Source organism: Leopardus geoffroyi, chromosome C2, assembly GCF_018350155.1.
Source record: "Leopardus geoffroyi isolate Oge1 chromosome C2, O.geoffroyi_Oge1_pat1.0, whole genome shotgun sequence".
Lineage (NCBI taxonomy): Eukaryota > Metazoa > Chordata > Mammalia > Carnivora > Felidae > Leopardus > Leopardus geoffroyi.
In genome coordinates this window covers 132,406,715-132,420,056 of record NC_059333.1, presented here as the reverse complement: position 1 = coordinate 132,420,056, position 13,342 = coordinate 132,406,715, and the positions used below count along the sequence as shown (strand labels likewise).

The following is a 13,342-nucleotide window of genomic DNA, read 5'->3' as shown; positions in this document are numbered from 1 at the left end:
CAGTCGGTTAAGCGTCCGACTTCAGCCAGGTCACGATCTCGCGGTCCGTGAGTTCGAGCCCCGCGTCAGGCTCTGGGCTGATGGCCCAGAGCCTGGAGCCTGTTTCCAATTCTGTGTCTCCCTCTCTCTCTGCCCCTCCCCCGTTCATGCTCTGTCTCTCTCTGTCCCAAAAAAAATAAATAAACGTTGAAAAAAAAAAAAAAAAAAGAAGTGATTTATAAATTTAGGAAGTAATTAATTGTTTAGTATTTTCTGTGGTTAATATTCCATATGTTTTTCCTGATTTTCAAGCATTCTTGCTTTAGATATTTTTAATAACTGATTGGGTAGCCATTGCACTGATATTTATGCATAAATATTTGTATTAGAAAATTAAGAATAGTTTGGGGGAATATTTAAGTATGTCAACGACTTTGTTCCAAGCAAGCGACAGAAGATGACATTTAATGTTTAATATATTGTGTAGTTATAAGATCAATTGGGTTTTAGATTATAAAGAATTATTTCTCTTATTTCAAGCAAATATTTTAATATCTTGATTTCTTATACTTGAATCTTTAGGGTGATGTGGGTGATCCTGGATTTCCTGGGGGTCCTGGACGCAAAGGATTTAAGGGATTAACAGTAAGTGGCCTGTAATTCCAGAAATAATAAATGTTTCTTTGGAGGACTCTGGTTTTTATGTTGTGATAATAAATGTGGATTATTGATCTAACCCAAGAGCATCTGAAATGCCACTTCCTGGCTCTGTGACCTTCACCACATCTTTTCAGGGTCTCTGTTTCTCTAACATGAGACTTGAACTTGACACCAAAGGTCACTTTCAGCTCTAAAATTCCATGGTTCCATGAATCTGAACTATTTTAAAGATTTACAGATTGATAGCTGGCTGTTCCAAGAAATGTCAGTGCCTTCCAGTATTTTCTAAAGCATATATTGAAGCCCAGACTATTAACCCTGAGTGGGAATGAAGCCGACATCTTCCCGCTGTGTCTCTAAGGGTTTTCTGACAATTCCACTGCTCAGAACCAAGGTCATCTAGGGTATTCGTTTTAAGGAAGGGTGTTGACATCTTCTAATTAGCACAGTGTGGAGTAGTGTGTTACAATTTTTTTAAAAAACAAAACGCTGAGACAAGCATCTTTTCATTTTGAAGTTTGAGTGTAGTATCAGTGGTCATTATCAGCATGAAAGAGATGCAATTCAACAGATATTTTCCATCTGGCTGGATAAATTTCATCAGCATCCACATCCATCACCTTGAAGTATGGGAATGACACAGCCCACCCCTGTCCTCTTATGTATGTGGAGACTTTTTTGTTTGATCCTTTGTAGATGGGAGGGTTTTAATTAGATCTCTGTGCGCTCTAGTATTCTTTTTTAGCACCAATCCTAGTTTATGTCTAATTTAGATTTAAATGCATAGCCAGTGCCAGAGAAAAGTATGTCACTAAATGGGGAGGCTACGAGGGAAATATATACTTACCAATGGTTAAGAATGGCTATTTATGGGGCGCCTGGGTGGCTCAGTCGGTTAAGCGTCCAACTTCAGCTCAGGTCACGATCCCGTGGTCCATGAGTTCGAGCCCCGCGTTGGGCTCTGGGCTGATGGCTCAGAGCCTGGAGCCTGCTTCAGATTCTGTGTCTCCCTCTCTCTCTGCCCCTCCCCTGTTCATGCTCTGTCTCTCTCTGTCTCAAAAATAAATACACGTTAAAAAAGAATTAAAAAAAAAAAAAGAATGGCTATTTATATTTATACGTAAGGAATTTATTTGACTTGAATTGATGGTTGCTTTCTTTAAAAATCTTTTTTAAATTGTAAAGTCTCATTAAAACTTAGGTATTCTCCATGCGTAGGCAGTGTGGAAACTAAAGCATATTCCTATCTGCAGCTCACTAGAGGCTCGAAAGGGGAAGAGGGACCTCCGGGACCCCCAGGCCCTCCCGGACGGAAAGTAAGTACACCCATGAGAGCTAAGTAGCCTATACTGGTTCCTAGATATTCAATAGAAGGGGTACAGAATTTAAAGTCAGAGCACTGGATCCAAATCCAAAATCTTGTTGCTAGCTATGTGCCCCTGGGCCAGTCACTTGGTCTCTCAGTTGACCTCTAAAAGGGGGATGACCTATCCTGTCCTACCACCTCAAAAGGTAGCTGGGAGGATTGTATATCCAAATGTGAGCACTCTTTGTGAACGATAAATTTCAGTGCAAATATTAGCTGTTACCATTATTTTCTTTTTTTACTGAAGTTTATAGAAATCAGAATGGGATAAGCTTCATACAGGAGCTCCTGGCAAAGTTCCGTCACGTAAGACACGTCAGTAGAGTTCCCCAGATCACCGTTGCCTTCCCGTCTTCAAAATGTAGACTCTAGAGAGATTTGGAAATATAACTGCTAGTTCCCAGCAGGCTTCCACTGGAAGAGAAATATCACTTCTGGAAGCATTCCGGGCAGAGGCAGGCACATCCCCCACTGACGGAACATCCATATCTCTATTTTAGTGCTTCTCGTGTTATCATAATGATTTATTTACACATCTCTCTCCCCTGATGAGCACAGTCAGGTAAGAACTAGACGTTGCCAGCACCTGGGTGTTGTGTCAGAGGCGTAGGAAGCATTGTGTACAGAGTGGAGAAACTGCTTACCTTGTTTGGTGCATGCTGAGCGTTTTGAGACTTACCTGGAGGAGTTCTTTAACTTGGGACCTTGTAGAGAAAACAAAAGCATGGATGTTTTGGGGATGATAGCAGAATGAGAGTCAACTAGCTGTGAGGACGCTGTGATACACCTTTCCCTCTTTCACATTAAGGACCTGGTGAACATTCGTAGTCACGTGGGCGAGGATCCCGTCTTTGAGTCGTACCGATCTGGTCTGAATTTATCTCCTTTCCAGATTTTGGAAATCTCCCGTGGGGGTCCTGCATCTTCCCGGCCTTGTTGCTTGGCCCTGCTGGTCCCTAGAGTGTGGTTTTGCTGTCCTGGGGCTGCTGGTCCCAAGAGTGTGGCTTCTCTATCTCGGGTCTGCTAGAATCAGATCAACTTCTTTGTCTTGGGCTCTCAGTCCTCAGCCTCTGCTCAAGAACTTGCTCCGAGTTCTTCTCCAACTCAGTCCTTTAGGACAGACACTCTACAGCTCTGATCCTCTGCAAGGTGTGGTCTGCCTACTCTCTTTATTAGCTAGAAACTGTTCCTCTCTCTGTTTAAGTGGCTGTGCGTTCTTTTCATAACTTATGAAAGGAAGGATGAGCCTCTGCATCTCCTAGTGAGATAGTTAATTTCCTGATTCTGGTCAGAAGAGCCTGTGTCCCAGTGGGTAGAATTATGGATGCCACAGCATTTCCAGGTAACACTCAGCATTCAGCAGACAATTAACTGTTTCTTGGATGGATGGATGGATGGATGGATGGATGGATGGATGGAAGGAAGGAAGGACAGATGAACAGATGACCCAGTTGTCATTTAGAACAGGGGTTCTTACACTGACATCCCTGGTTGAGCTTCTGAGGCCAGTGAAATTGTATGATTGTGAGCCTGTAATAGCATTTTCTGGAACCAGCACATTAGCATTTACCAGTTGCCCAAAGAGACCCAGGTGTGTTAAACATGTTAAGAACCACTGCCAAGGGGAAGCCTGATCCTGAAAAAAGGAATAAGGGGAAAAGGGAAAAGCTCAAGCTGTCAAAAAAGCGCTGCCTCTTCTTAGGAAGCCTCCTTGATTCATTGCACCCAGTTATGCGTACTCCTTTGTTTATAACCTCTCAGCATTTATGAGCTCACTGTGTATGGTCTTCTTTTGCATAAAGCCCATTTTGCTACTAATTATCTCTGGTTCTTTCACCTACGTAGAAGTATGCTACCGCCTGCATTTTCAACTCCTTGAATTGTAATACATCTGTACCTCTGAATTCTCAGTAAATTCCTCTCCTTGTGGCATGCTTTGGGAAGTCTGTTGTTTACATTTCAAGTTTTCTTATGAGAAGTACCTTTTAAGTGTCATAGCCTGAGTACAAACATCTTCAAGAAATACTTTAATTTCTTTACTTATTACCTAGAAAGATGATTCAGTGCACTCTGGGCAGACATTCGCTTAACTGATCTCACACTGAAAGAAAGAAGTTTGCACTGTTGATTTAAGTGGGGAAATAGCATTGTAATCTATCTGTTCAGGAATACTTTAAGCGCTCTCTGCCAGCTGTGCTTTTAAGAACGTGCTTTTTTTCTTCGCTCTTGTTTTGTCACTAAAGACTCCAATTCACATACCAATAACTTGCTGTGGTTTTATTTTCCTAGGGCATGAAAGGCATGGCGGGGAAGCCTGTGTATTCTGTACGTATCTCCTTATTCACAAATGAAAACCCAACAAGTCCACTGGCAAATAAACATGACCTCTCAGGGGTTGCTGTGCTCATGTTTCTGTTCTCTTTCTCTTTTTTTTCTTTACAGCAATGTGATCTGATCCAGTTCATGCGGAACCATAGCTGTGAGTATCTGCGTGTCGTGGAACAAGGGCGTCGGTGATTGGCGAGAGCACTTAGGAGGAGTGTAGTGTGGGTATGCAGAGTCAGTAACCGAATCCACTGGTGGCACATGTCCCCTGCAGCAGGCTTGTCCTGAGTACTTGCAGTAGAACAGCTCACATCAAAGGTGGGAGGGAGAGGGATGTAAGTAAAGTGTAATTCATACAGGAGAGAAAGCATGCTTATGGCAAATGGTTGGAAACCAACTCCAAAGTTGTGTGAATCAGCTCATGCTAATGCAATATTGTACAAAGGTCTGCGAGGGCATGGTGTTAAAGGGACGAGCATGGAGATTTGGGGTTAGTTGCTTAGTTACTTAGTCAATAGAGTCTCCTTAGATGGGGGTACTTGAATCTAGTTGTGGGGAAGTGATAGGGAGTGGGCAGAGAGTAGTTTCACCAGAGGAATAAAGCAGGAGTCAACAAATGGAGAGATTGTCTTTGGTTAGGAGGAAGGGCAAATGAGGTAGACGAAGCCCAGTGATCTCATTTCTGAACATTTATCCCAAGGAAATAAAGCAAAAGAAAGAAAAAATTACAGGCAAATATGGTCATTGAAACATTATTCATTAGAGCAAAATGAACATACCTTTAGACTGTTTGCAGTTAGAGACTAATTAGTTTATGGTGCATCATCTTCTGATCAGATACTAAACAGATACGGTTTTTTGAAGACTCAGTCAGAATGTGAATAATATTGTCATTAAAAAGCAGAAAATTAAGACGTTAGAGTGGGAGAGAGAGCCAAAGCATAAGAGACTCTTAAAAACTGAGAACAAACTGAGGGTTGATGGGGGGTGGGAGGGAGGAGAGAGTGGGTGATGGGTATTGAGGAGGGCACCTGTTGGGATGAGCACTGGGTGTTGTATGGAAACTAATTTGACAATAAATTTCATATAATAAAAAATAAAAATAAATAAAATAAAAAAAGAAAAAGAAAATTAAATTGGATCCTCATTATTTCACATATAGCTAAAGATATACATAGAAACCAGTTCTAGAAGCAAAGGGAGAAAAATGTAACAACTTACTGTGTTAGAGTGGTAGAATTTTAGGTGATTTGTCTTTCCTCATGCTTCCATTGTGGCTTATAATGATGCTGATACAATCACAATCAGAAGAATGTCAGATGGGGAAATTGGAGAGACTTACTGAAGAACACTGGATAGAAACATGGTCATTGCAAGTGTGGCGTGAGAAAAGAACGACAAAACTGAGTTTAAAATAAGCATAAGGCCAGAGCAGGAGAAGCTAAGTAGCGCTATAGATGAGAAGGCAGGAGGGACTGTGAAGAGAAATCCATTGGTAGGAAAACATGATGGCCTCAAACATTTCAGAGGCAGGAGAATGTTGTGTGGGCCCTAAATTAAATGATCTACAGGCATCTAATGAAGTGAGCTGTAATAAAGGTGAGGATCAAGAGAAGAGACTGGGATGTTTGTGGTCCTTAAGGCCACATGGATGGGTTGAGGTTCTAAGGATGGGAAACGACAGAGAAAGAAACAGAAACCCAAGGGATGAATCCAGGAAGACATCTTAGCAAAGCAAGTGAGGCCAGAAGACAGAAAATGGCATCGCAGAGATGAGGAAGTTCTGCACATGTGGGTCACTTGAAAAGCAAGAACAAAGGAAGGACAGAAGATTCGGGGGAGGGGACCTGGGTGAAAGGCATTGTTTGAGAAGTAGAAAGGCTCTCCATCACCCTGAGGAAGTGAGAACCAGGGCCTGGGGCCCCAGGGGGAGAACAAAAGGAGAGCCACTGTAGGGGAGGGGAGTCCTTCTCAGGAGAATCAAAAGCTATCTTCCCAGGGAAGAACCAAGGAGGAGGAAGAAGTGGGGGAGGTGAGTACTGGCCCAGGGAGGGTTAGGGATCCGAAGACAGTTTTCCAACACAGAGTGAAAGGACTTAGACAGGAAATTAGGGGGCGGAGGGTGAGGGTGAGCGTGGGTTCTGTAACCAGACAGGGTGCTTGATCGGTGAGCTTGGAACTCCAGAGTGCAAAACTGAGATGGGATTTGGGCAACAGATGTTCAGAGCTAATTGGGTTGGTTGGACTCCTGGTCTAACACATTTCCTCTTCAGTCCCCCGGCACTGGGATGAGGCCCGGGTCCTGAGCTGGTCACTGGGACCCTATCCCCAACATAGCATAAGAGCTCAAGGGGGCTGATGGGAATGTGGAGTGGGGGTGGTTGCAAATAAACTAAGAGGGCCCAAATGATGAGAATTTTGGAGGGAAGGGCACAAGTAAAGAAGATTTTTAGGAAAGATAGACATATTAAAAGAGATCAAGTAGTTTCCCCCAAATCAAGCAAGGTTTGCCACACTCAAACCAGATAGGTGTGCCTGTTTCTAGTCTCACAGCTGGGTTGGAGGTTAACGTATGAAAGTGCTCAGTCAGGAAAAAGGGATCCTCTTCAGGCCTTGAGATGCAGGGGAGACTGTGGGTTTGGAGCCCTGTCTGCTGGCTGTGAGCATCTCGGCAGCCACAGGATTAAGACCATCAAAAGGCGTTAATGGGGTTGATGTGAGAGAGCGCAGTGCTGTGGGAGGCTAGCTGGTTGCCAATGCTAATAAAATCTTTTGTTATATCAGAGTGACTCATTTGCTTTTCTTGAAGCAAATGAGCAAGGACATTGTCAGACCAGTGCTTTCTAAAGATTTCCAACATTTGCCTCTAATTGGTCTCATGCTTACAGAGTAAATCACTTAGAAAAACCAGATGCTGTTTTGCTCGGGAGAAACCCTTGGGGGCTCTCCTTCCTCCCTAGAGATATGGAGATCACTCAAACGTAGGAGCTGTATTTTTTAGCAGAGACCAAGTTTATTTGGAAATCCCCACATTTCTGCAGGAAGAGAGAGGTTCCCAAGGTGTTCATCTGGGAAGAAAATAAGCCCTCATATTTTAGCCATGCCTTGCTGAATGACTCTCAGGGCTGTAAGAAGAGAGATGAAACAAATTGAATTTGAGCTATCTTGCCATTTAATCAGAGGCTCATCTATTCTGCTTCTAAGACAAGTGATCAGTGTTTCAGATTTCAAGCAAGATTCTGCTGAAGTCTGCTGGCCATGGCTCACAAGGAGAAAAGGGCAGGAAGGTTCACCCATTAACTGAATTCTTTGTATGTGTTCCTCAGTCCTTCGACCTTAGCTGCCTGTTATTTAGGAATTAGCCTCATTTGCAATTAGAGTCAAACAAAATGTTAAGGTTTGCTGAAATTTTGTTTTGGGGGATTATTTTTAGTCTGTGTGCCAAAAATGTAACAGACTCTTCTCTTTCTCTTTTTTATAGCTTGTTGGAATGGTGAGTATTTTTACCATACTGTGTTTCTTGCTGAAGTAATTAACTGCATTCTGATAAGACCAATTTGAAAGAAACTCTTAGCCCCATGGGAAAAAGGACTTCTTCCTTCTATGCCGATACATCTGTCTTTTGATGATGGCTATAATTATCAATGTCACATTTCTACCAGATTGTGAATTGGTGACACCCAGCTCCCAGCCCTTTTACACTATTATGCTTTCTAGGTCCTGTCTGAGTTCACAATTCAATTTCTTCACAGAGTAGGCTCGTGTTGCTGGGAAATTCAGGGACAGGGCTCTGAATGACCACATTTTAATGGATGTGTTGCTGACCCAGTGATCACTGGCTTCTTGGATGGGCAACGTTTCCTTTCCTTTCTCTCACATCTCACCAAGTGCCCACTGCTTGTACACCTGACCTTGCTGTGGATGGTCTTTCTGGAACCTGGACCGCAGTGGGTGTTGCTTAGCAGCCTTAGATCCCTTGGATTCCATTGCCACTGAAGCTGGTTTTGTCAATGTCAAGAGCTCCTGGTCTTCTAGAAGCCTACTGAAGTAGACTCACAGGGACTTATCCCCAAAGTTTGAGCTTATCCAAAAGTGACATCATTCACCTAAATTCTGCGAAAAACGAAAACAGAAGCCCTTTATATATGTAAGTGCCCAGTAAAATTTCAGGGATTTGAATTCAATTTATCATGTACCCTGTTGGGCACTAGGAAAAGGAGAGAATAAAAATAAATCGAAATCGGTTCTGCTTTCTGGGAAAATCTGTGATGAGAGGTCAGTCTTGAAGATGCTTGCCTACTACTTCTTTCATAATTTTTAGTGTTAGGGCTAAGAAAGGAAGACTAAGGCTACTGAATTTCTCATATTTTATTTTTTCATTATTGGCTTTGATATTTTTTTCTTCACGGTAAAATTCCTTGATTCAAAACACATCTCTGAATCAACCCTAGTCTCCTATTCAATTGCTGAGAACAGTGGATTGGGGTGTGGGATTATTAGAGTCTAATGCGCTTGAAGAGTTAGCCAGATTCAAGATAGTAGAGCAGTCTATGTAGACGAGGGCGTTCATTTCTTAAATAATCCCTGTTTCTCTTCCTGTGGTCTGACTTTAATAGCATTTTGAAAAGTTAGGTTCGATACGTAGGGCTGATACCCTATGAGATTCCTAAGGTTAAATCACCATAAAATTAGTAGCGCTGAATTAGAAATTGCAAAAGAGCCCCATTTTTATAACAGCTCATGGTAAGCCTGCTGCAGTCCAGCTGCTCCCTTCCTCTGGCCACCCTTGCTTTCCTTCAAAAGCTAGCTTCTGGGAGGCCCTGAGATCCCCTCTCTTGGGAAACAGTCGCTTTCTCCTCTGAATGCTCTTGAAGAATAATAGTCAGTCCGTACCTTTCTGTGTAGCAGTCCTCCCCGGGACAGATGCCTTGAGGGCAGTCCTGAATTCGGTTCATCTTTGCTTGTATTGCACAGTGTATATCACCCTGCATGCTACCCAATGAATATTTGTTGCATAAGCGGATGAAAATCTTCCAAGTGACTAGCATCATTGGTAGATCACTTCCGAAGATTTCTGAAGACCGTAAGCTTTCAAAACCTTCAATAAGCTATCATATCCTTTCATCCGTTTTTTAAAAAATTTTACTTACAGTAAAATTAATTGTTGTGCGCGAGTTCAGTTTTAACACATGCCTAGATTCATGTAGCCACCACCACAATCAGGATACAGAACTGTTCCATTAGCCTAGACACTCGCTTCAGTTTCTTTTTAAATAGCAGACTGAGTGAGGGCTGTGAAGTCTGAGTGTTTTACCACCAAATATGACTGCTAGAGACTTATATAACACCTTCACACAAACAAAGTGTCACCTGTGTGCACCTGTAGTTCCAGAGCTGTAGACAACACCTGTATCTCCCTAGATCTTGGTGTGAATCAGCCTCAGCCCTGGGGTGAAGAGGACGGGAAGGGCTTTTGAGCAGCAAGGTAACGTCACACTTCTTTCTGCCTTTCACGTTAGCAAAAAAGTGCCCAGTGTACCCAACAGAGCTGGTATTTGCCCTGGACCAGTCCTATGGTATCACAGAGCAGAGGTTTAATGAAACGAGGAACATCATCACATCCATCATCGATGATCTTGACGTCAAGGAAAGTAACTGCCCTGTGGGAGCAAGAGTTGTTGTAGTTTCCTATGACTCGGGCACCAGCTATCTCATCCGTGGGTCCGACTACCGTAACAAGAAACAGCTCCTCCAGCTTCTTTCCCAGATAAAATATCGACGCCCCACGGAAGCTCAAGACATCGGTAATGCAATGAAGTTTGTGGCCCGCAACGTTTTCAAGCGGACGTATGCGGGAGCCAACGTGAGGAAAGTTGCCGTGTTTTTCAGCAGCGTACAGACAGCCAGTCGGTCATCCATCCTCACAGCCACCATGGAGTTCAATGCCCTAGATATCAGTCCGGCTGTCTTTGCTCTCAATGAAAGGGTTTTCGCTGAGGCTTTTGAGGTAAGACCTTCCCCCGGCGACTTCTTTATGTTTAACTGAGTCAGCTAGTAAGATGGGAATAGTGGGAAGTAGGGAGAGAGACGTGGTTTCTGTGCACCAGGCACTGTCCCTAGAGCTTTCCATACATACTCACACATTCTCACAACCCTCTGAAGGGAATGCAGTTTTTACCTCTATTTAAAAATGAAGCAACAGGGGCACTTGGGTGGCTTAGTCGGGTGAATGTCGGACTTTGGCTCAGGTCCTGATGTCACGTTTCGCCAGTTCAAGCCCCGAACCGGGCTCTCTGCTGTCAGCACGGAACCCACTTTGGATCCTCTGTCCCTCCCCCCTCTCTCTGCTCCTCCCCCGCTCATTCTATCTCTCTCAAAATAAACTTAAAAAACTAAATAAATAAAAATGAGGAAACTGAGGCCCCGAGAGTTTGAGTGACTTGTCCAATTGTGTATAGCTCCTAAATGGCTAAATCAAACTCCGAACTATGGTCTGTCTGATAGAAGGGGCCATGAATACGGTGTTCTACCAGCCCTCTGAAGATCAGGTGTTTCTCATATCTGTCATCTCCTTGCTGAATCTCATTGAATAGCTGGTGTTAATTTATGATGGATGAAGTTTAGGGGATCTTTGAACCCCTAATGTTGTGTAAAATATTTAATGTATATGAAGCTTTTTCCCACAAGAGGCTCTGTCCTGTGGGAATCTATGTTTCTTTCTCTCCCCTTCCAAATGAAGAATTTCTCCATCTACTGTTCTATTTTTTTTTTTTTTTTTTTTGAGAGCGGTCTTAAGTGGGGGAGAGGGGCAGAGGGAGAGAGAGAGAATCCCAAGAAGGCTTTATGCTCAGCACAGAGCCCGATGCGGGGCTCGACCCAACAACCCTGAGATCATGACCTGAGCTAAAATTAAGAGTCAGACACTCAACCGACTGAGCCACCCAGGCACCCTCTGTTCTACTATTTTTAAATATATTCACATTATCCATTAACTAAGTGCTCCTGGACCTGGGTGAACCTATCCTGTCATCCAAGAGTTTATATATATATATATATATATATATATATATATATATATATACACACACACACACAAATACATATATTTCTACTGCAAAAAGAAAAAGAAGCCCTCTATAACATGCAGAAAATCAATCTGCTCATGAAACATCCAAGAAGATTTTGGGAATAGAAGACAGGGAGTGTTACAATAGAAACTGACAAAAAGAATTATAGAAAGTCAGAGTTTTTTTCTATAAAATAATTACCTCCCAACATACTAGATAATTTATTTGTTATATTATGACATATGTCCCCCCTCCACTAGACTTTAAGGTAGAGATTTTATCTGCTTTGTTCATTTCTATATCCCCAGCACCTAGGACACTACCTAAATAACATTATAGGCATCCAATAAATATCTATTGAATGAATGAATGAATGAGTGTGTGAATGAATGAATGAATGAATGAATGAAGAGCATATGGTTTATTTCTATGAATAAGCTTCCTTGATTTACCAAGATAGCATTTAGTCTTTATACGGGGGACAAAGTCAAATACAATATAACACCCAAAGTATCCAATTTTACAAAAACATGGTAGGAATGTGGTAAATATTTTCTGACTGTAAGGCTGGAATAATTATAAATATTTTTAAATGCTCGCTCAACACTTCGCAGAAAACAGGGTGTGGCTTTTCTAAATCCTTTACTTTCCCAAGGGAGAAGGGGAAAAGTATGAGTATAATATTCTTATGGCTTGAGAAATACTTTCATCACCATCTGGGAATGATAGATTTCTTTCATTGTTATAAAACTGTCTGCCTTCCATGGTGCCTCAGACAGAGAAAATGCCCAATAAATACTTACTGACTCACTGAATGAATGAGTGAGTGAATTAAATAATTAATGCTATATATTGCCCATTTCAGTAATTATTGAAGCAAGAAAAGCTATCAAGAGACAGACAAAATCAGGCCATGTACGACCAAGAATTTTGAGGAGACTTGGTGTGTTCTGTTTATAATCTTTCAAAATAAACTTTTAAATTAGAATTTGTGCTTGAGGAAGTCCTCATCTGAAATAACGTACTTGACGTCTGAAAGATGTGCCTTCTTCTAAATAATGTGATTGGGATGGAAATAGTTGGGATCATTACTTAAAGAAGCCAGGGGAACTTGTACGTAAATACAATTTCTGCAGGATCCAACTTCAGAAGCTGACTTGTGGTACATAATCAGCAGGTGCATAATCAGAAGCATATAGGGGTGTCTGGCTGGCTCAGTCGGTAGAGCATATGACTCTTGATCTTGGGGTTATGAGTTCAAGCCCCACGTTGGGTACTGAAAATCTTAAAAAGAAAAAAGAAGCATGTAAAAATTCAGTGAAGAATTGCAGAATTAGAAATAAGTGTGAGAGTTTAATACCTGCCCCAGTAGGTGAATCTGATGGTTATCTTGGGATAGTTTTCTCATCATAGAATAAACTGCTGATACCTGTCCTATATACTTCTTTGTGTTGTCTGGAATAAGAGCAGGATGGTGTGTGTGTGTGTGTGTGTGTGTGTGTGTGTGTGTGTGTGTGAGAGAGAGAGAGAGAGAGAGAGAGAGAGAGAGAGAGAGAATGAGAGAGAGAGAGGTTGAGAGAACATGTACTGGACTGTAATGCAAGGTAATGGTGATTCATTAGGGATTTTTCAAACTAGTCCTTAAAGTGAGTGCACAATGGCTTCCAGATAATGGTTAAAGAAAATGAGCCAATAAGTATATACTTGTTTTTCATTGTAGTTTGACGACACTGGAACCTTTCAGGTGATCCCAATTTCTCCAAACGGGGAGTCTGTCTCAAAACTTCGGCGCTGTACCATTTGCTACGGTGAGACCCATGAGAAGAATTTATCGTGCAGAAACAAATGCCTTCTGAGCGAATTATTAAATCTGGCCTTATCAGATATTTCTAGTTTTGATCATAGATTCTATTTTAAGTTTCCTAGTCTTTCAATGCCATACATC

At 42.1% G+C, this 13,342-nt stretch overlaps 1 protein-coding gene across 3 annotated transcripts in view; it reads left to right on the top strand.

Annotated features, from left to right (window-relative positions):
- Positions 1–13,342, top strand: part of COL6A5 (collagen type VI alpha 5 chain) — a 125,936-nt gene that overhangs the window by 79,605 nt on the left and 32,989 nt on the right. For all 3 annotated transcript variants that reach the window (XM_045503670.1, XM_045503669.1, XM_045503668.1), the window contains exons 28-34: positions 562–624; positions 1,893–1,955; positions 4,295–4,330; positions 4,448–4,484; positions 7,812–7,823; positions 9,850–10,337; positions 13,118–13,205. In XM_045503670.1, coding sequence (XP_045359626.1) covers positions 562–624; positions 1,893–1,955; positions 4,295–4,330; positions 4,448–4,484; positions 7,812–7,823; positions 9,850–10,337; positions 13,118–13,205 — 787 coding nt within the window. The remainder of the gene's footprint in view (positions 1–561; positions 625–1,892; positions 1,956–4,294; positions 4,331–4,447; positions 4,485–7,811; positions 7,824–9,849; positions 10,338–13,117; positions 13,206–13,342) is intronic.